Source organism: Agelaius phoeniceus, chromosome 3 (genome assembly GCF_051311805.1).
Source record: "Agelaius phoeniceus isolate bAgePho1 chromosome 3, bAgePho1.hap1, whole genome shotgun sequence".
Taxonomy (NCBI): Eukaryota; Metazoa; Chordata; class Aves; order Passeriformes; family Icteridae; genus Agelaius; species Agelaius phoeniceus.
Genome location: NC_135267.1, coordinates 65,830,564 through 65,858,316, shown reverse-complemented (window position 1 = coordinate 65,858,316; position 27,753 = coordinate 65,830,564). Strand labels below are relative to the sequence as shown.

At 38.0% G+C, this 27,753-nt stretch overlaps 1 protein-coding gene across 1 annotated transcript in view; it reads right to left on the bottom strand.

Moving 5' to 3' along the window:
• The window catches only part of MAP3K5 (mitogen-activated protein kinase kinase kinase 5), a 98,315-nt gene that overhangs the window by 55,721 nt on the left and 14,841 nt on the right, over positions 1-27,753 (bottom strand). The window contains exons 2-5 of the mRNA XM_054629192.2: positions 13,249-13,388; positions 10,517-10,540; positions 721-914; positions 346-514 (exon numbers count right to left, since the gene is read on the bottom strand). Of these exons, the coding sequence (XP_054485167.2) occupies positions 346-514; positions 721-914; positions 10,517-10,540; positions 13,249-13,388 (527 nt within the window). The remainder of the gene's footprint in view (positions 1-345; positions 515-720; positions 915-10,516; positions 10,541-13,248; positions 13,389-27,753) is intronic.

Genomic DNA, 27,753 nt, shown 5'->3' with positions numbered 1-27,753 from the left:
ATAAGAAATGTCATCAGCTTTGGTGAAAAAGAATACATTTGCCTATCAATTGCAGAATGCCACCACAGCCTTTAACTACATGCTGTTCATCACACAGCAGTGCTGAGATGGAGAAGAGTTATTACACATCATGTACTTTTTAGGTACTGCCATAAAACCCTTTTCTGCTATGGAAAGGCAAACAGTGAAACTACAAAACCAAATAAAAACATCAGAGAAGACACCATAAAAAATTTTTACTAGTGTGCTTTATCCACACATTTTATTAAAAAATCTGCACCAAATGCGCCAAAAATTTCTGTGAGAATGTAATTTAATTTACTATTCTTAGTAGCAAACTCCTACCTGGATGTCTCTGTAGGACAGCAGCAAGTTTATGACAATGTCAGCAGACAAGACTTCAACGTTATCGACTCGCTGTCGAATCCTTGCCAGCTCTGCTGCGAGCTCTTTGCCCGTGTAAAGCGTCCGGGCCTTTCTGATGTCATTCAGAATGGATTCCCGGAAATACTGGCTGCAGGGAACAACTTCACATCAGCACAGCTCTCTCACAGTGTATGTGCAGAACATGTACGGATGGAACAGTGTCAATGCAGAGATTTGGTCAAGCTAATCCATTAAACATCAGTTTTTCTGAGCAGAAGGCAAAAGAGGCTGACATTTATCTTGTCAGCTGGAATATTTGTATTTTACACAGGTGTACACAAGAAGACAACTCACCTGGAACTGGCCTGTGCCACCTTCAAGAGCTGAATAAATCGATCCACCAGAGGTAAGCATATAGGCCCAAGCAGAGACTCAAAACCAGGTGGCATCAGCTCTGTGAGTCCCTTCACGAAACTGCTATCACAGCAGTACACCTTGTTATGGGGAGTTATCATATAAGGAACAAATATGTAGTTCCCAGTGCACATCTGCAGGGAAACAAGGGACAATATTTAGGGCAGTTATGGCTTGGCAGGCCAAAGTATGAAACCATTGCATGTACCACCTGTTAAAGTCAAAGGGAGACCGGCTGCTTATTTCAGCAAGACTAAGTTTTGATGCCTAAACTCAGTTTTCACATCAAATATGATATACACCTGAAATGTATTCTTTCAGATTTCTGATCTGCTTCCTGTAAAATCAGTCTTAAAATTGTAATTGGCTCAATAGTGAAATAATTCTCAGGCCACACTCTGAAGAGGCAGATGGAATGAAAAGAAGCTGAGGTACTTGCTTTTCAAGGTGATATGATCAGAAGAAAGCAGAAGAGTTTGGCTCACAGATACTGGAAACAGTAACACAATCTAGTTGCCTCACAACAGGACAACCATAGAGAAAATTAATCCTCATATGAACTTCAAAATTATTCAAATAGTTTTGCATTCAAAATCAAAATAAATTTCCTACTAATATTTCCTGTAGAAAATATTTTTAATGGGACCTAAAGTAATGCATAGTTCAGAATAATCACTTACAGAGCACCTCAGCATTGCTAAACTGCATTGATTTTTATATATCAATGTATGACAGATACTTTGCAAAAAAAAGAAACAAAGAAAGGAAAAAAATTAAGTGCCTTCCAAGGAAGAGGGAGGCAAGATGTCTGCTGACTGTGATATGTGTGTAAGTACAGATTTATGTGCAGAGAAAGTTGCCAAATAGTTGTGTTTTAAAGAGTCTTAACTGAGACAGAATACCAACAAAATCAGGAAGAGTTCCTTCATTCACCTCTCAAAGCTCAGACTCCATTACTGAAGTGCCCAGCAGCCCAACAACAAAAGCCTTAATGAAGCACTTCTTGAGACCCATCATTTTTAGTATGCCTAAATTACTTCCAAGGTTAATTAGTTTCTGTTCAGCTGCTTTGACTCTCCCAGAAGTCAATACTGCAATGCAGACACTTCAGAAACTCCCTGCCTAGCTGAGCTCCACAAATTGAGAGGGCAGTGACTGAATAGTTTTTGAATGCACAATACCAGCTGTGTGCTTAAAACATGCATTTTAACATGCATTATTAGATTTTTAAAACATGGAAGGATTGAGGTAGTCAAGTCTGCAAATCATATGTGTATAGACATGACAGTAAACACACATTTGTGTACAAATCAGAGGCTGGCTATGAAAAGTACAGGAATTATTTTTTAATTACATCCATCATACTATGAAATTGTAAGACCTCAATATAAAGGCAACCCCACTGCACTTCTGAGGGGCATTGACAGACTCTGTAAAATCTAAAAATAACTGCTGCGGGCATTTACATGAGATCAATTGAATTCAACTAACACAGAAATTGTTTGGAGATTATTGTGTACTGTACCTTGCACAAGGGTTAATTTAGTCCTATTTCTGCAACCATTGTGAACTACTGCTGCTGAAGAGCTAGGGAATATTTATCTCTGTGTGACTGCAGCAATTCCAAAGGGAACTTGAGAACTGGGGAGTGTATGACAAATTTTTTAACAAGTAACTAAGGAGTGGGATGCCAGAACCCAAACTGGTTGTCTGTGCAACGGAGAAGTGAATGGATACTTCTATTCAAGAATATCCTAGCATGTAAGGCAATCACATGCTTTCAACAGTGAATGGATGAACTTTTTACCCTGCTAAAATCTAATGAGCCCCACAGTCAAAGGCAGAGGGAAAATTATTAATTTACTGGAACTGGTTTCAGCAATTTTAAGAGATGGGTACATTGCCACTGGCATAAGAGCCACTATTACACATAGGCAGACTGTTATCCACCTTTCCTTTTCTAGGTAAAGGAGAAAAAGGTTGAGAAGTCAGAGTCAAGAAAAAGGGTGAAGTAGCTACAGATATCCGGAGACAAGCATTTTACTTCCTAATGTTTATTCAGTGCATTAAAAATAAATTCAAAACTGTTTGCAGGAAGACCTTCTCAGACCTCTGGCACACTGTTTCCAATGCTGAGGTATTAAATAAAAATCAGCTCTGAAAAAGGATGTTCTTAACTTTTGAAATTCACAGAACCCAAGGTTTACCCTTGTAAAATGGTCGTGCCACCTACAGAGACAGTACCAGAGCCTTAATCTTTAATTCTACCAGGAGGAAAACTGCTCTTCCTGCAGATGACAAGTGCCTGAATCCATTACTGAGCATGAGCTCTGAGAAACTCATCCTGAGAACACCTTCTGTAGGAAGTACATATCTATTTCAGTGAAACAAGAGAGCCAGCAAAAGTTAGTTTATATGCATCCCTCCTGTTAGCTGAGGGGGGAAAAGAAAAGCTGGTTATAATATAAAGCCTGGCATAGAAGACATGCAGACCCAAGAGTCATTGGAAGCAATGGACAGGAAAGAACTTAACAGTAAAAGACAGGAGAAAACACCGTGGGAAGAAAAGGGAAAAAATGAATCCATTTACAGTTGTTCAGAGGGCCCCCAGGGGTCTCAGGGAATTGTCTCAAGCTAGACTCTCACCCTGATATTCAGTAGCAAGTAGTGTGAAAACACAGTGGCCTTTCCCTCAGCCAGGGCATCACTTTGCTTCTTAACTTAACCTAGATAGGTATCTTTTGTGGGAGCTCTGTATCTATGAAACCTCTCAAATTTGGCTGAAATTCATTAGACAGACAAACAGGCAGATACAGAACAAAAGCGGAGGATGAAAAACCAGTACAAGCTGTTAAGTTTCATTTCCTTAGGAAATGCACTTAAAATAAAAAAAAGTAGAAAGAGCACACATGCAATAAAGCTAAGAAACACAAGAAATACTGACCTCAATTTCACTTCCCTAGCTAAAGAGTAGAGTAGGTAGATATTTAACAGCTAAAACTAACAAAGGCAGACATGCAGTAGCTCTAGCATCAAAAGAAAAAAAAAAAAGAATCAAAAGTTATATATTATTTACTAAAGGTGGTGGTTGAAGAAAGATAACAGTGACGGCAAGACTGCTTTTTTATAACAAAGTCTACAGTCCCCTCCTCTGGAGAAACATGTTGTGCCATCACCACAAATTCTCATTGCAAAGAGCCCAACTCCAGCTGCCTTTGGGCTATGATTAGGGTGGGAGTCCAAGAGAACCAAGCTGTGGGGGAAGCAGTTGTGGAGCTATTCTAAATGTCAGACCATTTTCAACCATTTTCCCCAAAGTAGAGTGTGTGACTTGCTTCTTTCCTCATTCATCCAGTGATGCAACCTGTCTCAGCAACTTATACTTCTTTCTCATCTTTTTTCTGTCAGAATATAAACTATGCTAGCTTAAGTCAGAAAGGATCAGGTGATCTTTCTGAAACACACTTCCCATCTGCTCACACTTGCTTTACATTTTCACTTAGTGCATATTACTAGACTTGGAAGCTTAAATATATTTAACTTATTCTATTATATTTCCCCTGTAATGCTCCATCCCGACTCTGATCCCACCAAATTTGATAGTTACTGTTGTTCAGACTAATGCACAAGAACTCAGGACATCAGACAGGTAATCCTGGCCTAACCTTTCAGATCAGCTGAGCTCCTTTTATCTGGGAGATATGAACATACATATCAAAGCCTTGGGCTAGCACACTCAGTACCTGGCAGCATCAGGTCATTTTCTGACAGACTGTCCATGCCAGTCCATTTCATCAAGTCAGTCAGACTAATCAGAAGGCAGAAGTGCTGGCTGGAGCCAGCTACACACATAAATGCTTACAACTAAGTGACAGATACCGTAATTAATTTTTGCAAATATTTTAATTGCTCTGTATTTTTCTAATGTTACCTCCTCATTTACTGAGGACAAATTGAACAATTCCAAAGCATGAGTAATTTCAGTTAGAGATGTAAGATCATTTTTAATAGCTTTATAATTACAGAATTTAAGACAAGGCTTCTAGCTAGACCTAGTGGTCACTGGATCATTAAGCACCTCTTTCTTGTTCAACATCCTTCCTCAGCTTCTGAAAGAAATTAATATAGCACCTATTTGTATTCAAGAGATAATAAAAATCAATAACACATACTTATATTTTATTGATCACAATAAGAATATAAACCAGCCCTTCTTTCAATATTCCCCTCTTCTACAGAACTACTTGGGAAAAGGGCAGCTTTTTGGACTTGAATGGAGAGACCATGTCTTAGAAAGAACATCATGAAATAAACACTATTCTCTCTCTAAAAATAAATCTGATGTAATATAAATGATTTTTTTTTCTGAAAGTTGCATAGGTTAAAAATACATGGTACTAGACAAAGGAATATTTGAGTTCTGGCCAATTAATTCTCCTATCTTTACTTTTTCTTCACAAAGAGGGGGAAAACTGAAAAATTGTAGAGAGTCAGTGATGCACAGTTCTTCCAATACCCAAAGGTTCTTTACTAACACTGCTCTGTTGGGATGATTTAGCAGTCAAATACCCACAAACAGAGAAAAATTTCCTTCAAGGACAAGAAGTGTCAAAGAAAACAAAGATTCCCAAAACCAAAACCATGACACTTTAGCCATGAATGGGAGAATCTAGCAGAATCCCACCCACTTGCCAAAGCTTCAGGTCAGCATACAATGTAACTTTAATAAAAGAAAAAAAAACAGCTGAAGTAATAAAAATTGCCAGTATTTCTCACAGTAGGAACTGTTCTTCCTGCTGACACTCTTCTAATTAAAAGAACTTTTTTCTATTTCTCCCACTCATCCTTTTGAAAAATATCTGCTTTTATTTCATTTTTTCTGGTGAAATTTTTAAGGTAGCTCTCTGACTGCACATGTTATTATGTGTAGCAGATGGCAAAATCATAAACCAAGTTATTAAATCTATTCCCTCCATCCCCCAAATACACAGTAAATCAACATGTGCTGATGTTTTAATGAATACAGACTCAGTTTGGGTTTACTTTAAATCCCACTCACATGAATGATAGCCTTACTACTGATTTGAAAAGGAACTTAAGTTAGCCACACACCTCAAATGAACTGAAGCACTGAGACTGGACCTACACTATCAAATACCTCCCCTTTTTTTTTGAGACTATATTCTTTCTTTATATACCCAGCAATATCATTCTATTGCAGCCATGCTACATCCTAAATGCTTGTTAAAAATCATCTTACAGCCTATATGGTCCTTTCATCATATTTACACAGGAAAAAAGTTACCAACTTTTTCCTAGGAAAGTATGTGTCAAATATATTAGTCAAGAATTCACAAAATTAAAAATAAGCAAGATGTAATGTTGCATCATAAATAATTAATACCACAGTTATCATTTCCAGCAAAATATTTACTGAAGGCTACATAGCATTTTTACATACTTGGATATCAAAAATAAAACTGGCCACAAATCTCCTGTTGGCTGCAGGAAGAGTATTAAAAATATTTACCCCTATTTCCATGGTGAATGAAATCAACAGTTAAACATACCCTATGCTACAGTCTTTTAACAGCAGCTATATGAAAATTCTGAGCTTGCAGATGCCTCTGGAATGCCTCATCCAGAGTCACAGAATGGGTCAGGCTGGAAAGACACCACAGTGGTCATCTAGTTCAACCTCCCCACTCAAGCAGGGTCATCCTAGAGCACATGGTACAGGATTGTGTCCAGACAGTTCTGGAATATCTCCAGTCAGGGAGAATCCACAATTTCTCTGGCCAGTTTTTCCAGTGCTTGGTCGCTTGCACAGTAAAGAAGTTCTTCCTCATAGTCAGGTGGAATTTCCTGTGCACCAGTGTCTGGCCTCTTGTTCTACTCCTTGGCTCCATTGAAAAGAGCCTAGCTCCATCTTCTTGATACCTTCTCTTCAGATACTTATAGACATGGATGAGGTCCCCTCCCAGCTGTCTCTTCTGGAGGCTGAACAAGCCCAGCTGCCTCAATCTTTCCTCCTAAGAGATGCTCCTGTCCTTTCAACATCTTTGTTGCCCTGTGCTGGACTTGCTCCAGGAGCTCCACGTCTCTCTTGCACTGGGGATCTCAGAACCAGACGAGTTCTCCCACTTACATTAAAGGAGCGCTACACCAAACTGTCTCTCAAGCTCCACCTTAAACAAGAGGCAATTAGGAAAGACTCTGGAAAACCAGTAAAAATTACAATCACAGAGCCATAGAATGGTTTGGGTTGGAAGGGACCTTAAAGGTAATCCAGTTCCAACATCTGTATTGTGGCCAGGGACACCTTCCACTAGACCAGGTGGCTCAAAGCCCCATCCAATCTGGCTCAGAACACTCCCAGGGATGGGGTATCCATAGCTCCTCTGGGCAACCTGTTCCAGGGCCTTACTACCCTCACAGTACATAATTTCTTCCTAATACTTAATCTAAACCTTCCCTCTTTGAGCCTGAAGCTATTGCCCTTTGTCCTATCACTACAATCTGATCCCTTCAAGTGTTAGAAAAGCAAAGCACTGCTAAGGGTGCCCAGCCATACAACACTAACCCTGTTGCTCAATCACTAATGCCTGCAAGTCAGCTGCCCAAGAGAACAATTCCCATTGCCTCCAAGGGCCCTTCTGGCCAGACCAGGAGCAGTACTGCAGCCTCACACCCCAGGCAGCCCCCAAAGCTATCCACTACTCCAGCCTGGTGCAAGCAAGCAGCCTGAACTGAAAGGTGTGCACTGTGTCAAGGTGTAACTTACCGCAGTGGGTTGCAAACCACATGTAGAATACATGCATATTAAACACTCAGATTCAGCAAGAAGTCAAACTTTCAAAAAAATTGAATAGCCCTGCAACTTTCCTCCAAAGGTGGTAGAATTCAAATCACTATGGAAAATTATGATGAAAAAACTGGTTAGCTAAGACTAGCAATGTACAGTCATGAACTCTAACCTTTATAGCAACATCTTATGACTGAAACTCTTCACTAGTAATTTCTAGAATGCCTCTGCTGCTTGATTGACCTCAAAAATCAGATAACAGCAAAAACTAAACTAAAGCTTTCAACCAGCAAAGTAACAGGATACCTCCTGTTAAGGTATCACTCCCTTTAAAAATGTATGGTTTTGGTATTACTGGAACATTTGAAAAAGGTCCAAATAAATAGCTATAAAACCACATATAACAGGAAATAAGCCAATGTTATCTTGTACTGCTCTGCCCAGACAGGCTCCAGGCAGCTTATCCTTGCTATGCAACATTGTATTGACTATTACTAGGAAGCATAAAAATCCAGCAGAAGAACAAAACAGTTGGCAATAGATTTTTTTTTTTTTTTTGTTATCCCACTTATTTTTAGGAAACAAGGTTTAGGAAAAGCAAACACAAGGCATTTCAATTAGGCAGATATATATAGATACACACAGACTTGTTTTGCAACCTTTTTAATCCCCTGGTGCCAAGGATACCATGGTCCTGATATGGCTGATGTTTGCATGCTATTAAAAAACATGTTCTAGAACAGCAAGACTGAACTCCTTGTTTATCCATATGTGAATTTCATTTTATTTTTTTTTTAATATCAGTAACCTCACATGACTATTTTGGTAAGGGTGGGCATCAGAGACACGGCTTCTCTAGAACAGAACCTCTGTCATATCCATTTATCCAAGAATCTTATAATTTATGAAGAAACATAATTTTTATGAAGCAGGCATTATATTCAGTAGTTAGGCATGCAGCAACATTTTGGAAAGTCTACTTCCAGGTAATTTGGCTGAAAAAATGAGGAAAAGGGAGACAAAGGAGCCGCTAAAACCATTTCACTGACTTCCCTGTTCTAATACCAGGGAAAATACTTCCTCTCAGAAAAGATGTTATGTGGGTGTGCTTGAAAACATCTGAGACTTTCAAGGAACACATTCTTTTTCTGGCATACACTGAAACATTTCTAAAAGTGATAAATGACAGTGTCACAGTCGCCTATCCAAATTTAAATGAAAAACAGAACTATCCTTTCTGAAATAGAGGAAGGCCAAGTTATCATACCTCTCCTTGAGCTTTGGGGACTGTCATTTAAAAACAGGACATCTCCCCTTTATTCTATTTTACCAGTCATCTCCTGCTGGTTTCCTGCTAAGAGAGCTCTTCCCCCTGCCCTCCCAGGAACATTACATTAGTCACACATCATTTTCCCTAGGTCCTAGGCCACCAGAACAAAAACACAGAATGCAATACATTCATTTACAAGAATGGCCTTACTGTTCTCTTTTCATTTTATGTAAAAGGCCTAAATGATCATTTCTTCCACTTTCATTAGAGAAAGGCGAGAGATTTCTAGTCTAGCACATCTTTCACAGCCTTCTGTGAGTGTCTGAAAAGCACTTTTTGGATAAGAGCTATACAGAAACTCTATAGGGAAGCCTCTTTGCTTTTTTGGTTTTTTTAACAAAAAAAAAATCTGTAATTTAAAATGCAGCATTAGACCAAAGCTTTTACTGGTTTTGAAGCCATCTTTAGAAACACCATGCAGAGAAAAGACTGCATCTTTTTCATAGAGTCACATTTTAGACTGGCAAAAGTAATAACTTAATCCACTGTTAAATAAAGAAGTAAAATCAGGAATGCTGCAGTTTTCATGGCATAGAGAAAAATAAAACCTGGCCAGTTTCTGAAATTAAGTGCTTCATATCCCCCTCTAGAAAAATTTATTCAAATATATGGAATTGTACGGCATGCACATAGCACCTCAGGGTATCAGCACAGCACTGGGTAGCCTCTCTGAAATTATATCTTAGCAAATGTGGCTACCAGTAAGTCACGAAGCAAAGCCAAGAACAACTCGACATGTCAGATATATATTCTGACATGACTGGCCCTGCTGCTCCAGAAAAAACACATAGAAAAGCAGTGTTCCCCCAGCCACAAGTCTGCCTCCATTGAACTTGGGAGTGAAAAAGGGAAGGGAGATTTGGAAGGTCAACCTCAGAAATGAAAGAGACATCAAGGTGCAGAGACCTACAGTTTAATAATGACTGGCACTCAGACCACTGGGACCTGTACTACATTTTGACTAACAGCTCCAGGACACAACTTCTAGAAATAAATACTCTATAAATGTACTTTTTACATATATATATATATATATGTACACACACATACATATATATATATACATACATATATATATACACGTACATATATATACATAGATATACACACATTTACATACATACATATATATGCACATACATATATTTACACACATATGCATATATATATATATACACACACTTTTTCTTTTCAGAGCTGTAGCCATGGGTTTCTAAAACGAGCAACAGTTTCCAAATAACTCTACTTTCTAATAGAATATTTTTCAAAACATTAAAGAATACTGAATAGAAAAAGGCAACAAAAAAAAAGGATAAAATGACAAATGCAAATGGGTGTGAGATAACATGACAGACAAGTAGAGGCAGCAGAGAAAATACCACTGATAGATACAGACAAGGTAAGAAGTGAGCCTGGTACCTAGCAACCAAGTGATTTACTCAGACTTGCTGCTAGAATTTCCAGAATTCTACGTCGAACTCTGTAAAATACAGTAGGAGAGCGCTAAATGACTTGAGTGGAGAACAGAATATAAACAACATTAAATGAAACAGAAGTTTGGAATGTTTATGATTCAACCGAAATCCATGCATCGTACTTACATTATTCTTCTGGAAAATAATTTCCTGAAATAAAAAAAAAAGAAAATGTTGATGGCATTAGGAAAGATATTTGATCAGTATGACTTTCTAATACTACTGTTTGCACACATGACAAGAAAAGGTTGGTTGACAGATATTTTCTTATGCTTGTCAAATCAACATAAATGAGGTATTGTCTCAGAAGAGACAAAATTACTATGCAATCAAGTAGATACATACAACTTATGTATACATAAGAGCATACCTACTGTCTGCATGTTAATATACATATATACACCTATATACATGTCCCTCCATTTATAGATTTTTTCTAGAGGGATGATGTCCAGAAGTTGTCTATTAATAAACATCTATTCATATTGGAAAAGCCAAATATAGTAAGTAACATTTTGCTACCAGGAGAAGCAATCAAAAAGAATAGTAAAAGCAGCATTCATATGAGGTTTTAAAATATTCCAAAACTGCTTGAAATTCACTTGGCTCTAATAATCAGATGCAAAGAACATATCTTCACATTTTCAATGTGAATTTTCAGAGAATTAGAAGCACATCCAGATGGAAAGAGCTGATTCCTGCACACTAATCCAGGTGGTACAGCTCAAGTATAAACCATTTCTGAACAATGATCATCTTGCTTCCAGCATGACTTGTCACCAAGTTCTGATCCTAGGAATTGATAACAGATTTATCAGACAGTTTTTCCTGTGCCACTGGGACTGGTGAGCAGCTTCACTGGCACAACAGCATTAAAAACAAGAACAGTGTCAAACCAAGGTTCCTCCTACTTTCCGTGTTGTTTAAGTCAGGCTTTGATAAAACTGTTCTTCTCCCTGTAGAGAGGGCATGTTTCACATAGGACTGTTTCTAGCTTTCCAAGTGTGGGTCATAAAGGTCTGGTCAAATCCCCCAGCATGGACAGGGATATCTTCAACTAGATCAGGCTGATCAAAATCCTGCCCAGCCTGGCCTGAGTCTTCAGGCAGAAGAACATTTCACCAGCAAAAGTTTACTGCTTCATGCCCTGATTAAATCGTCTGCTGCAGTTCTGTATTTCTTTCATTTTCAGTTTTTTAATTCCTCCTTTCATACAGGATTAAAACTGCACATGCTCTCCTGCATTGCTTCTACTCTTTACCTGCTGGCTGTAACAAACACAGGAACAAACACTGCCTCAGAATATGTCCCAGTATGCCCACAGCTACTATTTTTAGGCAGTTACTAAATAGTATGGAAAGGGTCTCACTCTTTGACTAATTCCCTACAGGCTATCAAGAGCAGAAATACAAGCCCAGTTCAAAACTAAGGGAAACCAAAGGGAATCTTTCAATCAGCAGAGTACTGGTGGCAACTGTGACATCCAAGTCCCCCTGCACAGAACTGGGCTTCCACTGAAGCCAGTAGGAACCCAGCACGTGACCCATTTACAAAGCCCAGCTCCTAAACTAGTAAAAAGTTCTTCCAAGTGCCCAAGAAAGCCTGATGCCTCACCCCAAGTGATTTCTCCGTGGGAGTTGGGTATTTGGCTCCTTGCCCAGAACAATGAAATTCTGCTCTGCTTATACTGTAGATCATTGTACTTACACAACTGGATTAAATTCCCAGATACATCTTTTATCATTAGCATTATTTTTAGGGCTTTTATCTGTATACTCTTTGTGTTGCAAGAAGAAAGGAAATAATTGGATTGCAAGCGGTCCAGTTAGCTGAGAGAATTTAGAGGGGAGAGCAGGGGGCACAAACTGAGTTACTAAGCATTTCCTCCAAAATATAGGGCCAGTCTGAAAAAAATAGGACAGAATCAAAACCAAATAGCCTGCACTTGCCAGAAGCAGTGGAAGCAAACCCTTCCTGAGTGGTGCTGGTGCCCAGACTGCAGTCTGACTCACCAAGCTGCTCATTCTAAATTCTTCTTCTCAGCAAAGCTTGGAAGAAAAGTGCAAGAGCATAAAACACCTTCTGAGTAAAGCCAATGCATCTGAGAGAGGGGAAGTAATTGAAAAGACTGCCAACCAAGTTGTCTGTCCTTTCCCATCATGGAAGTTGCTAAACTTTTAGGATAGTTGCAGTAGGAAGCAAGTACCAACTTCTTGGCTGACAAAATCCACAGCCCCCAGAGATTATCTTAAAACACCCTCTTGCCTTAAACCAAAGTACTATAACTGTGCACTGAGGCATGAGTTTTGTTCTTACTGACTCTGTTACACTGCTGCTAATCCCCAGAACAGCAGCCCTGCAGGTACCTGATGCAAACAGCTGTAACTCAGCAAGATTTAGCAGGGGGTATCAGGAGGCCCCATAAGGTTTAGCGGAAAACTGCTAATTTAGACATAATCTAAAACCTAAGGATTATTTTACTGCCTACACACTACCACTCTCACAGGATTGTTATTACTGTAATAGTTTACCACAAACACCAGTAATTCCCTTGAATGACAAAGTCTTGCATTTAGTTTCTCATCTCAAATTTGGCAAACTTCTGTTTCCATAAACAGCCATTTAACAGCTAGGTATTTAACTGACTCCAATCAGGCAATCTAAATCTTTCTCTTTAGAAAACTAAACTGAGTTTTACAGCATGGCATTGTAGACATCTTTGCCAGGCCTCAGAACATTTTTTTGCTATTCTGTTCTGAACCACAAGTGGCCTTTGTATTTCTTAGAGAAAGAATTTATTTCAAGGGTTAGACTAGCTGTAACTTCCCCTCCAAACCCCTTTTTCCACCCAAAGCTACCTTCAGTGACTGCAGAGACTCCGCATTTGTGTCACAGTAGAGGATAATGTTGTTAGCCATGCTGAAGCTCTCCCTGACTCCCAGATGGTAGAACAGGGAAGGTTGACGGAAGGCATCACTCATCTCTACCACAGCAATATCTGCAGAAATAAATAAATAAATAAAATAATGTCAATGCCACACATTTCTGACAGTCAAATACATCTAGGTCATGTTTCTTCACACAATTTATTTTGGTAAGAAGGCCTGGCTTTAAGTAGGAAATAAGAGATCTAGAGGGATTTCCCCATTTTAGCTATTATGCTTGAATTTGAACACAGTCAGCAGGATGTGGTTTAGTTTTTTTCTATTTCACTATTACTCCTTTATTTTTTCTTTAAATGAGACCTTAAAATGGTAAAAATGGATAAGCCACTAATCAAGAAAATAAAAAAAAATGTAATTGCTGTCTTGAAGAATAAAATTTGCTTGGTAAGTCTATACATGGTGAATGTTAACCTTAGCAAAAAATAAAAGAAAAAATTACATTAGATGTACTTTTTGCAAGTTGCATTAAAAATTCATGTAATCTATAACATACTGTATAGATTCTGTACTAGAACTTGGAAGAAAACAAACTGAAAGGTAACATTCCAATATAAATCACCATTCAGATCTATTTTGATTCATACAGAGAAATGATAGAATGAGAAAAGGACAAGGTAGAGATGCAGAGAAGCAAAGAGGGAGTGAATATATAAAGCCAAAGAAACCCCATATAAGTAAAAACTTCACTGAAGAGAATTCTGTTCATAACAAAGTTTACCTGTGTGAATAATGCATGCAAGCACATACATGAATGCTTACAGAAACAGGAATGTGGTCGACAATTTCTCTCAAACCATGTGTTTATCTTGACAAGATTTGCACCAATGCCAAAGTATAACAAGAGGCAATTAGCTATTTCTGCTGACTCTTTGTAAGATTCCTGTTATACCAGGCAGCCTATTTCCATGGCAAAAGTCTTGTGGAATCAAGAGAGCAAAGCAAGAAAACTGACTCATCTCCACCTCTTATACAAACACCTTTCTGTCTTTTCACCCAATTAATTTTTTTCTTAGGTTTCAGGAAAAAATACCAGAAACCCAAACCCAAACCAGAGAAATAAGCTTCTGTTAAAGAGTAGGACAAGAAAAGCAGCCTGGGTACCAGTATCTCTCTATGCTTTCCCATTCCTTTGGAATCTTCCATGACTGAGAAGACAGATAGCAAGACAAGCTCTGTAGGGAAAAAGCCTATACCCTCAAGTTTTTCTACTCTAATTAATCTAATCAGAGATTCTACCTCTAACCACAACTTCTCACCTCACCTATTTACTTAGATCATCAAAACTGAAATGAAGATATTCAATAAAAGATAAGCCTTGTGGTCACACTCTGAACTGGAGAAGCTGTGTCTCTACAACTTGTTGAAAAGGAATACCTTTGAGACATCTAGTCTTCAGTAATGTGTTTCAAGGCCTACAGGCTTATAAATTATTAAAAGCCTGAAGGAAGGATAGATATACACAGGGGAAAGAGCAAACCTTTGCCTATACAAGCCTTCAAGAAACAAAATTAAAATAAAGGAGACTAATATGGTATAAAAAATATATTTTTTCACACTTAAAAATCTAATATTAAGTTACATTTTCTAAAAGATTCATAACTTGTGTTCTAAGCATCTGCCTCTGTCCAATTCCACATAAATATTTGCAGTATGGATGCCATCAAATTTTATTGAAGCAAAAAAGGCAGTGCACTACTAAGACTACACATATACTCACTTTCCTTAATTTTAGGAAACTGAAGCATCACAAAAGCCAAACAAGAATGCCAATACCACTGCTATATTTTGGGTGAGATTACAGTCTATTTATTTTCTTCTGAAACTTGCCGTAGTACAAGTTATATTTTTAACTGCTCTTACTCACATAGAAGTCTAACCTTGAACAACTCCAAATCTATGGTACATATCTGTTAGTGCCAAGCAGGAAGAAAACTTGCGCAATGTGCCATGACTTAATTCTGCAATCTTGCAAGATAATGTGCTCTCACTAGAGTTGCAAAACTAAGATTAAAAGAGAAATATTACTTTACATGAAATCTGATCAAAGCTAAATTACAAAAAACACTTGAGAAATCCTATGTTAAAATGGCGAGTTCCTAAGATCATGAAGAAGGAAGGAGAAACTAAAAAAAATTATGTATGCATATATATATATATTACTGTCAAGCTGGCCAAACAAACTGAACAGAGTCTGACACAGGACCACACCATAGGAAACATTCCTGGGTCCTATACCATCCCTACCATAGTAATAATAAAATAAAATAATAAAGTAAAAAAAAGTAAAATAAAATAAAATAAAATCTATACAAAAACCTTGAGTTACTTACACAGATGAGGGAAGGACCATGAGTAAAGAAACATCTGTATGACTGACACTGAGATACTGGCATAAACTCTTCTGTGATACTTGTATTTTTTATGTAACTAAAGAAGAAAAGATATGTCAAGACCTCTGTGAAATCTTTCTGGATTATCTCATGTGATAGATAAAGCAGTGTCTTCCTTAGAATAGGTCCATCTTTTGTGAGGTTTTCCTGCTCATTCTAGCAGTTATATATTTTAAGATGAAGATGCCATTCACAACAAAGAGATCAGATTTCTCAAGTTCAGGTTAGGCCTCAGGGCTGGTATTGCAATTTCCAAGGGAAACAACCCAAATCTTACCTGCAATTCCAACAAGCCAGAAAAGGGATATGCACTTTTGAGATCAGATGTCTATCCAAATAAAAAAAAACATATATCCTAAACCAGCTCTTTTGACAGACCTATTTCTGACTATCTTCTTTTACAATATCAGGAGAGAAACTCCTCTGAGCAAAGGAGGCATAAATGTACTTGACAGAAGTCAAATACTATGTAACTGATTTGGGAGGGGGGAAAAAAAAAAGATAAAAAACCCACCACAGAAACATGAGTGGTATTGGTTTCTATAAAGCACCTGAAATGTACCATCAAGTGCACTACAAAACAGCCAAACACTATATTCAGTTACATAAAATATGATTAGAAGTTTAGCAAAGATGAGCAAGACTGATGGTTTTCAAGACAAATCTAATTAAAAGTATACATACATTTATCAATATTCTCATTAGTTACAAAGACCCAGGATTTAGCTAAGCCCAAAAGAACTGTTTGGTTATCAATACATAAACTGCCATGATCCTCTTTATCAGGTTCTCACTCTCATTTCCCCCAAATGAAATCAATTGAACATTCTGATGCCATAGAGGATAAGTTTTCTATTCATTGGAGAACACAATTTCATAAGTGGCAAAGTGGTATTTCAACAAAGGTGGAGGAGTCTGCTCCACAGTTACACTGGAACTGGTAGTAGTTACTGGAACTACTCCCTTACCAAAACACCTGTGGTTTGAGTTTCAAGGCAAGTAAAAAAAAGCCTGATCAAGCACAGGAATCAGAGTAGAGCTCTCTCAACAGCTAGGACCTCAGAATGAAGCACTCTGAAGACCAGGAACATCAGTTCACTGACATCAATTCACTTCAAATGCTCTTGCACACCTTCCATGTTGCAGCAAACAAAGTCTGTTCAGGCTCCAGCAGACTAATGAGTAGGGTGGGTGTGGAAGCACACTGCATAAAACAGGAGAAAAGACAATAAAGTGCAAGAACTGCATGCTTTGCAACCTCACTGGCTGCAAGAATGTGAAATTTAATTTTGTGCCCAAGACCGAAGTAGGGGATAAAATTTACTCTATCATGAAAGTCAATCTAATGACAGATCGCTGATACTAAAGAAAACAGGTATAGAACAGTCTTTACCTTTTCTAGTCATTTTCGACATTAAAACTAGAAAGTCTTACAATAGGTCTAGCAGGAAATTATTGTCTCCTGATAGTTTATGAACAATAAACTCTAATTACAACCTTCTTTCCCATCTCCTTAACAGCTGGCATGCCTAAATAGATAAGACTAGAGCTTCATTCACTCTGGCCTAGGCACCAAAACCAGCATAAACCCAGCAGCAGGCAGTTTAGTGTCCATGTCCTAAATCACCCCGAGCTCTGTCTGCCTGCTGACAGCAGCCAAACTGCCTCTAATGAAGCTGCCTGTGTACACATTAGCTGAGTAACCACACACTGAGCTGCAGACACGCCAACTACTGCGCAATCACGACCTAGACTGTTATTAGGCTAACTCACATCTACACCAACAATAGCTTGAAACACACTATCACACATCCAAGAGAACAAAGTATCACTGCGGTAGTAACTGGCTTCTTATTACCCTGGGAAATCAGATTCATGAGTTGGAATTGGAGGCAACCTACTTAACCTCTTTTACCTGAGAAGTGCTGGAACAGTAGACATCTCTGTGAAGCCTGGCATAGATTAAAACTATCTTACCCATCATTCCTAACTATGATGTAAATCCACTTACTTTGCTTTAAGTTATCTATGCAAAGACGGACAATCCTATATGTAAAATCTCTGCTAATTAACTTGTCTTAAGAAATGGTAAAAACTCAAGAGTATACACATTAAGATGGCGAAAAAAGGGTAAGTGTCTATTAGTGGATACACAGCCCTTTGCTCTTGGCTATTAGCCATGCCTTTAGTCACCAAGACAGTGATAAATGAAATGCAGTGGTCAAAGTTCATCTCCTACTCATTGTTTTAAATGTAACAGAGCAAAGAAGAATGTTTAAACAAGTGCTCTGAGATATCTCACATGTACACCCTACTTTTTGATACTACCTGCTTGCCACAGTGCTGCCAGGAAAAGCAGTGAATACAAACAAAGCAGCTATACAACTAATGAATGTTTATGTTTGCTATTATCTTGTGATTAATTGGTATTAAACACATGACCATTGCCTTGCATTCACTGTCCCACAATTAATCAGGGGAAAAGGAAAGACGATAACGGCAACTTCTGAGACCAGAATTTTGTGTTCTTTTCCACTTGAGGGCTAAAAGAGTAAGATACCATTCTGACTGAGTTATAGAAGAAAAGAAAGGAGGGCAAAATTTATTTCAGTGCAAGTGTGAATACCAAACTTATTTCATACTGCAGTAGCAGCTCTCCATTCAGCCTCAGAATGATGATATGATGACACTTACTATTGGGCAAACTTTCAGAAACAAGCAAGGAATATCCTTATCTACTTCTTTATGACTCTCTGTGCTTGGCATAAATATTTTCCTGTTTATCAGAGACTGCCTGCATGAGGTAGGAAATCTGCTTTGGCAATCCCAACATGTCAGTACAGATTGGTATTTCTGGTTCAACCGTGGAAACCACAGTGGCACTGACTTGTCAACAGCACTGGAAACAGACATTTCCTGTCAAGAGTGTCTCATATGGCTCCAAGACCGGAAACAATTGATGGGAGCCACTGAGGTGAGAATACCCAAACACAGGTGAATGGCCAACCTCCCAGGAAACCAGTCCAGCCAAGCCAGTCTGCTGGGAGAGGCTAACAAAAAACCCAAACAAACAAACAAAAAAAATCACACCACTTTGTAAGGGTGTCTGAGGCTTGAATATGGGGAAGGAAAAGCAGGTGATGATGGCACAGGCAAGTTAAGTGTGAATACCAAACATTTCATACTGCAGTAGCAGCTCTCCATTCAGCCTTAGAATGATGATATGATGACAATATTGGGCAAACTTTCAGAAACAAGCAAGGAATATCCTTATCTACTTCAACTTCTTTATGACTCTCTGTGCTTGGCATAGATATTTTCCTGTTTATCAGAGAGTCAAGCCAGTCTGTTGGGAGAGGCTATCAAAAAAACACAAACAAACAAACAAACAAAAAAATCACACCACTTTGTAAGGGTGTCTGAGGCTTGAATATGGGGAAGGAAAAGCAGATGATGATGGCACAGGCAAGTTAAGTATGCCATATACTAGAGGAAAAGGATGGCATTTGTAGAGGCTTGAACTTATGCACAAAGTAGGCTTAAGAGCATCAAGACAAAAACAAGTGATGGACATGAGCTAGTTCTTATCTACAGAAATGCACTATGATGTAGGAATCTTATCTTACTGTCTCAAGAAGTAATCCTGTCTTGAGCAGTCTCATTTTTATGCAATGGAAGTAGAGATCCACCATGAACGAAGTACAGATCAGAGCCTGTCCTGCAACCTACCCAAAAGGGAGTTTCTGAGCACAAATTCCCAGAAGATACAACACAAACCCAGCTGTCTGGTGAGTGGTCCCTTTCCAGATGCTGCATAACACAAAGTTGAGCTAGAAATAATTAGAGCACTTAGTACTTGCCCAAAAAGCACCAAGTTACCTTTGGATACAGCAGTACTATTTCTATTTTGCCCTCATGCTGCTATTAAGAGCCCACTGTTCCTTGAATAGCTAAACTGAGCTGAGATGCTCTTGAATTTCAAAGTGAACTCCTACACCTAGACTTATAAGCAAAAAGGTATGATTTCACTTCAGATAAACTCAATAAACAGCTTTTACTGTTGCGGGTGGTTCTGACTCTCTTCCACATTTGTTTCAGATCTAGTGTGGTCAATACACAGTGAGACAACTCAGTCTCTCTGTTTGCTTGGAGGGGTGGGGTGAGTGTGCAGGATCAGCTGACTCCTGGATCAGTTAGATGATCTCAATTTCCACCCACACAATCACTAGGTGCTATATAAAGAAGGCACCCAACATCACAACATCTGCAAGGAAGCAACTGAATACCTACTTAGTCCTGCTTGAGAGTCACATATTGTTCCAGGTCGGTAAATTTTAATCCTCCATACAGACATGGATGCAACATCCACTTGTTTAAGAATCCTATATATAACATCACAGGAAGAAGAGTTCCTTAAGGAACAAAACAGAAAAGGAACAAAAAAACATAAACACATTCTACCTCATAGCATTAGGCATCTATAGCCATACTGACAGACTCTAAATTGAGTATGTGACTCAATTTAGGTCTCTAGGAGTCCGCTCATTACTAAAAAAAAAAACAAACAAAACAAAACCCAAACTAGCTACTCATGTAAAAGCAATCTTTCCTCCTTTTACATCATTAATAACTGTTTATTTCTTTCTACTTAAGGTAAGAGAGAAGAACTACTCAAAGACTGACAATATGCAAATAGAAGATGTCCCTGTATAAATTTAAACTGCAAATCACAAGCAAGTTCATAATCTACAAACGCAAATGTCCTGGAGAACTGCCCCAAATGTTTAACTGATTGGCAGTGATCTGCTGTCACACGGGAGCATTAAAAAACTTGCACCCTGTCCCAATACATCAAGGTGCTCCTTAGTAACACTTGAGCAAATTGATTCCTGCCAACTTTTGTAGCTAACTGGCTCACATCACTCTCACAAAATCAAATGTAATACTTCACCGAGTAGAACTAACCAAGCAAGGAGGAGAGAAAAACAAGTTACTTTTCTTGTTGCAGCAACAGTATTCAAGACCAAGATCCAACAAGTGAAACTCTGGCCCTTTTGTCTGCACTATGCTTCAAAGATGTGAAGGGAAAAGAACCTCTTGCTTCTGTAATCAAAAACTGATGAGAGATAAGCTGAACGCAATTACCAAAATAAAACAGCAGAAGCTGGCAAGGAACTGGTAACAAAAAGAAAGTTGTAACAGCTGTTAGAAAAGAAATGAGACAGAAAGATAGAGATGACAAACAATAAAGGGTTGTGCAGGAATTAACACATCAAACTACACATCAAAATCTAAATTACTGTGTCAATGATCTGAAGACAACTGAAACAATATAGAAAGGCTTTCTGATAAAGAAAAAGAAAACAGAAGAAAGCCTGAGTTTCAAAAAATCCTCTCTCTCTTGGCCCAAAACAGGATTATAATGTTATCACATGATTCCAACCCCCAACAATTCAGAAAAACCACTCTCAGCTTAATGCATGTGGGAGGAACTCAGGATCAGGCAAGAATAAAAGATGACAAGCAAACAAAGAGCCATTTAGTCAAAAATAACCTCAATATGTTCAGACTCACTGCATCTGTATCAATCCTAGTGAAACAGTACCCTAGTACCAATAACACCAAATACTAAAGACTACCTTAACTCTGAACTTTGCATCAGAAAAAATACTCGGATCACAATGGGGCAACTACTGAAGCTCAGCTGAAAGCTGGAGCACATTACAGGGCTAGATTTAGGATCTGTACCAAATGCTATTTAAGCAACCCACAGACACAACAGCAGAAGCAGTCAATGGAAACAAGGCAGGCTGCAGGAAACCAGTACTTCTACATTGAGAAATTTTGTTCAGAAGATCTTCATCACTGCGATTTTTTTCAAAAAAGACCAAACACTCCTTTGGCCTGGACAGGATCTTAAGCAGGCAAACTCCTAGATAGATAGAGATAGAGAGAGTGATAGAGAGAGTGATAGAGAGAGTGATTGATAGAGAGAGTGATAGAGAGAGTGATAGAGAGAGTGATAGAGAGAGTGATAGAGAGAGTGCGTGATGGTACTTACATGATTATTTTGGTTTATGTCCCATGTTATGTGTCTTTGAGATGCAAGATGAGAGTGATTATTTATTCTCTGGAGAAGTGACTGAGCCTACCCAAGAAGAAAGAACTTGCAAGAACACAGGTGTGCCAACAGAAAAGTTCAGAGAAAAAAGGAGACTCCTATGAAAACCAAACAGCCAGGTCTCATGGGTGGTGGAAAGTTTTCCAAAAGTCTATGTGAACTGCAGAATTTGCAACAGCTCAAAAGTTGCAGAGAACATTAAAGCCAAGGAAAGAAACAACCATCCACCTCAAGAACAGGACGGGCAGGAGAAAAACCTGATCAAAAGTTCTTTTTATTTCTGTCTTTCCTGTTCTGTTTATTTCTGACTTAATGACCTCAAGTTTTCTCCACCTAAGAAGTCTTCCAGCTTGAGTTTTTATCCTAAAATCTAACTATTTTCACTTATAACACAGTTATATATTTGGTTTCTTTGCCCAGCTCACTGTGACAAAAATGTCTACACAAATTCACCTCCAAACTTCAAAACTATGTCTGGGTTTCATTGCAGCATCTGGAGGGATCAGGTCAAAACTCTGTTTTTCTTCTCTGCCAGAAGCCAGCAGGCAATGTGGCAGAGATGGTAAGAATGGTGCAAGTAGAGACTGAGCTTTTTTAAACAATCCACACACATTTAGAGTAAAATGTTGCACTACCTAGAAAGCTGAATATCAACAAGTAATTTAGTGCTTAATATTATGTGAACAATTAGAGCTGCTTTTCTTCCTGCATGATACTTCGCATACACTACCACTGAACTTCAGCTGTCCTTTAGCTGTTCATTTCCCTGGTACCATAAAACCTTCTGCAATTCTTTACTGCCTGTTCTCTAAAGTTTTGACAGGCCTGCACCAGAAAGAAATTTTCAGATCAGCCGTGAAACTTCTGAAAAGCCCAATTCAAAAAGAGAAAGTAAGGAACAATCCTTTTAACAGCCTGTTTTTCTAAAGGCAACCTTGCTTCATTGCAAAACTTAACTTCTTTTCCTTTCCTTTAAGAGTCCACTTAAAGGTTATATCTGTCATCTCCAGATATTTTGTCCCTTTAAGAGTATTTGGTAAAGTATGCCATCAAAAGCTTTTTGACATTTCAATATACTGTCTTAAATGGATGACCCTTAAGTACAGGCTCATCAGAAGAGTGTGATTTCCTTCTACAAAAAACCCACTTCAACTCCTCCCTGCTGCCAGATTTTACCCATGACTCTAAATGATGTGCTCTTCATTTATATTTTTAACCCATTCGCCCTAATGTAATACCAATATAATCTCCCACTACAATGCTGCCAATATCAAATAAAGTCAGAAGTCATGCACCAAAAAAATAGCAGTCTGTAGCAAGTATTACTCCAACTCTTTTGGAAACTGTCTTACTAAGGCTTCCATGCCTTTTTACACATTTTTAACTTGTTTACTCATCTGAACGAAAGTTCTCCTTCCAAAGGACATCATTCCATTTCTTCGTCTTCTTAGCAATGCCACCTGATGTAGATTACTTTAAAATTTCTGTTAATAAACAGCACACATTATCTGGAAGGAATTTTTCTTAGAATGTCTTTATGCCATCTGAAAGCTCTTCCTCTTTTTAGCTAATCCTGTCAATTTCTTGTTGAGAAGCTTGCTCATTTTTACATATGTTCTAGTAGAAATGTGGCCTGCACCAAGAGGAGCTAAATGTCTAAGACAGACTCTAGACCCTTCTCAAGAAGGCAAGAGCCACACCCATTAAGCCACTGAAAAGACTCTGGAAGTGTTTCTAATACAAAGATGTACAAATATTTCTTACAATATTATTTTCAAGTAATGAGAGTTAATGTTTTCCAATCCAGTGATACCAAAAATGGTTTAAACTTAGAAGATTCATGAGCAGCAAGTACAGACTGAAAAATAAATACAAGCACTTCAAGATTATGATGAACAGCATCTGAAATGCCTGAAAAAAATGGGAATCTTCCTAAGCCTCTGAAAATTTGGAAGCAGAATTTTTCTAAGAGATGTAAACAAACACATTTGTTAAATGTCTTTATTTAGTCATGGAAATACTTCCATTCTAAAAAAAACCCCTTTTTTCATAAATAATACAACACTTGAGAATTTTAGACCCCAAATTTCATGATAATCAAAAAAAATATGCCCACAACTCCTGCTTTTCACCACCCTCTCCACAGAAATCTCTACCTTGTAGCATTTTCACTGCTGTGTCCAATGTTTTCTCATTAACAGAAAGGCTTTGACAAAACTAACTGCCTGAAGGATTTGGAATTTCACATGTTATGTATTCTGATTAAAAACAACACCGTCTCTTAAAAAGTGCACAAATTTTGGCAAAAAGGAAAAGAAAAAACAAGTGCAGAACCCCATGGTACATTCTAAAACATCTGGAAATTCAACAGTCTGAAGAGTTTCCAAGTCATTTCATGCATACACAAAATATAACAGGTCTTAGAAAACCCATCCCTCAGGAATGTTAGTCCTTTTAAAGACTATTTAACTATGTCCTCGTATGGAAAAATGCTTCTTTTAGCTTCTTATGAAGCTGCTTACAGATAAGAGGTAGAAAGTCAAAAATTAAAAATTAGTCATTACTCCTTAATAAATCTTTCCTTTCCATTCCTGATTATAGATTACACCACCTTTACCTTTGTTTTTCTTCTGGAAACATCTTATCTAGTCATTCTCCATCTGCATGGAAACAATTCCATGAATTATTCTGATAATCCACTTTTTCCCTTGTCTTTGTCTTCCACCAAGACTCAAATTCAGTTTTTCAAATGTGGTGATGCACATGCTAAAGATATAGCACATCACATTTGTACAGCAAACACCTCATAGAGTTTTTCTTTTCTTTCTTTCTCTTCTTTCTTTCCTTGTGACTGCTGACAAGTTTATTTATTACTCCTATGAGGTTTTCAGTAATTTATTCACAACAGCTCTAACCTCTGTTACACATGCCAACACATTAAAAAATATGCATATCTTGCAGCATTTAGTTGTTTTGTGTCTCTGTCTATTCATTTGATTTTAAAATTGGTCTAGTGACTGCACTGACCAGTATTTCCCAAAATAAACCTATATAAGCACTAGTTTATCAATTGTTTCCTTGCTCACAGATTTCTGGGTGGCAATGCATGTTCCTTCCCTATGAGCACAGCAATGAATTTATCATTGCTAGCACATGAATTTATTATTATTTATTGTCTATTTGCAATGTCCTAAATATTTGTTGTTTAAATTCAAAATATTATGTCTTTTCCTAGTCATCTGCACCTTACAAGGTCTATTTATGTTCTATTTCAAAGAAATCCTTGGAAAAACATAGACACATCAGTATCTGTTTCCATACCTCATATACCTTATCCATTTCCAGCCCCTCCTTTAAAAAACAAAACAAAACAAAACAAGAAACTACCACCACTTTCTTTCAACAAAGCAAGCTGTAGAATTACAGTTAAGCTGCTTTTCCCACGTAACACTACAACTAAGGCTTCTCAAGTCAAACATGATTTGAAAGCAGGCAGGACAACCTTCACAGGGCTTGGTCAGACCTCAGTGATTCTGTAAGTCACAAGTACAACATTTGCACGCAGCCTTCCTTGCAATTTAGCAGGAAAAAACCCACACACAGCACTCAACCACACAAATCAATTTACTTGAGTCAACACAGGTGAAGTACAGCGTAAACAAAACACACCTGATTAAACCTAGCTTGAAAGATCCTCTGGGCTCCACCAAAAACACTGCAAAGAAGTATCAACTTCATATGGAAAATAAAGACTTAAATTTAAAGATGAGACTGTCGTTTGCAGTATTCAGAAATTTAAAAAAGCAACCCTCCATCAAGCTAGACACACGTCACTAACACTGCACATGGCACAATAATTTTCTTCTATTGCAACAATTCACAAAAGATAGAGCTGGGATCAATGTCCTGCTTTGCAAACCACTCCACGGTACATTTTTGGGTAATCTTGCCCTGTAACACAAAAGCCTCAAATACTTATAGAAACGTAAAGGACCCTGTTAGAAGGTAACAAGGACGAGGAGTTTATCTCCAGCAGAAAGAAGCAAAGTTGCAGCCTTGTCTACAGTTGCAGACACACAAGTTACAAGATTACACTATTGTTGCCAAGTACAGGAAAGTGCAGAACGGCTGTCGTTTCATAAACTTCATCCCTCACCAGTTCCCAAGGACAGCAATTACACAAGTCTAGGATAAAAGTTCAGACAGACACAGATCCATCCAGCCTGCTTTATTTAGCTTAAGCTCATCTCCCTTTTGCACAGACCAAGCTTGAAATGAATTTCACAATTTGAGCTATGACTTTTTGCTTTAGCTTACTGGAACACAGATCACAGAACTATCCCTTGCCTTTCAAGACTGTCAGAGTAACAGTGAAAGTATCAATAAAGAAAGGGGAGACAAGATGATACACAAATTATTCTTATTAACGAGGACAAAATCTCCCACACTAGTTTTCTACCAAAATAACCACACATGTGCACAAGTAGTAACTTGGTATTTAAGTTACTGGAAAAATCACACTCAAAATTCCTGAGAAGCAACTACTAATTTGCAAATTAATACAGAAAATATGACTGCTCACACCACCACCGTCTGCCTGTAAGGCAGCACAGACTGCCCAGCCTCACAAGTAACTGCACTATTGCATTCCCCAACAGAAAACGGATATGACTCATCTGAGTTAAATTCTTTAACGCTTGACATGATTGCTGCTAATTGTTGCAAAACGAGATTAAACAGAGCTGATAAGAGTTTGGCTTTGACAATGGTAACTCCAGGTGGCCTGTGATACCTATGAATCCATTCTCATTCAATTCAGTTTTACAGCAAAAAGAACAGCCTTGGATTATTGTGGCTCGTCCCTCTATTAATACAAGATGCTCAAACTTTACTTCCAAAGGCAGCCCATCTCTGCATATGATTCAAGTACCAAAACCGACTTTTATATGGCTATGGCACTAATTTAGAATTACTGCAGTACAATTTAATATCCAACCACTGTGTAAGAATGTTTCAAATTTCAGATTTTATGTTAACTATCATGGAGGTTCTTGTCTTCATAATAGAAATGAGTCATATCTAAATCACCAGTGATCACAACAGCAGTGCATCTGATCTAGCCAGCAGCTCACAAACTCAGGAAAGCTGAGTTCTCTCCTCACCTTTAGCTACAGTCTATTGTCAAACCTCAGGCAAGTCATTTACTCTCCATCCTTTTGGTTTCATTCTCCTTAAAATTATGAGATGGCTATCTGTTCCCTCCATAAAGTGCTTTAGCCTCTCTGGATGAAATCCTTAAGTAAGTACATTACCCATGAAGGAGAACGGCCAGCATCAGAGCTGGCAGAAGCAAGATAAAAGACTTCAAGATAAAGCACTTGGAGCATTGTAGAAATTGAATTAAATTCTGAAGTATTTATATATGGACATTCACCAAGCTAGGACAATGCTGAACTCCAGGTACAGAAAAAAAAGTATATATTGTATCAGCAGCACTTAGCCAAGAATTAGCACTACAAAGGAGGTTTTAAGAGTCTTGCATTGCATCTTATTTTTGAGTAAGAACAAGGACTACAAAATAGAAACACAAGCAAATATTTTACTTGAGAAAATAGTCTACAAAAGTCTACAAAGAATATAGTCTTTAAATATTTTTTAAATCACAGTAGACAGTAAAACCTCATGCTAGCTAGCCCACAACTGAACCAAGGAAAAGATACTAAAAGAACTTTATGAATTCATCAATTCCAAGTGCCTAAATCAGTGGAGCAAGAGAAAGTTTGATGACTGGCATAGGTTAATTGAGTCAAAGTGGCAAGAATTACCATTTACATATGAAACTGGTGATTTGCTTAATCTAATCTAATCTATTTCTTTCTGCACTCTATGTACAGGTAAAAATGTTTT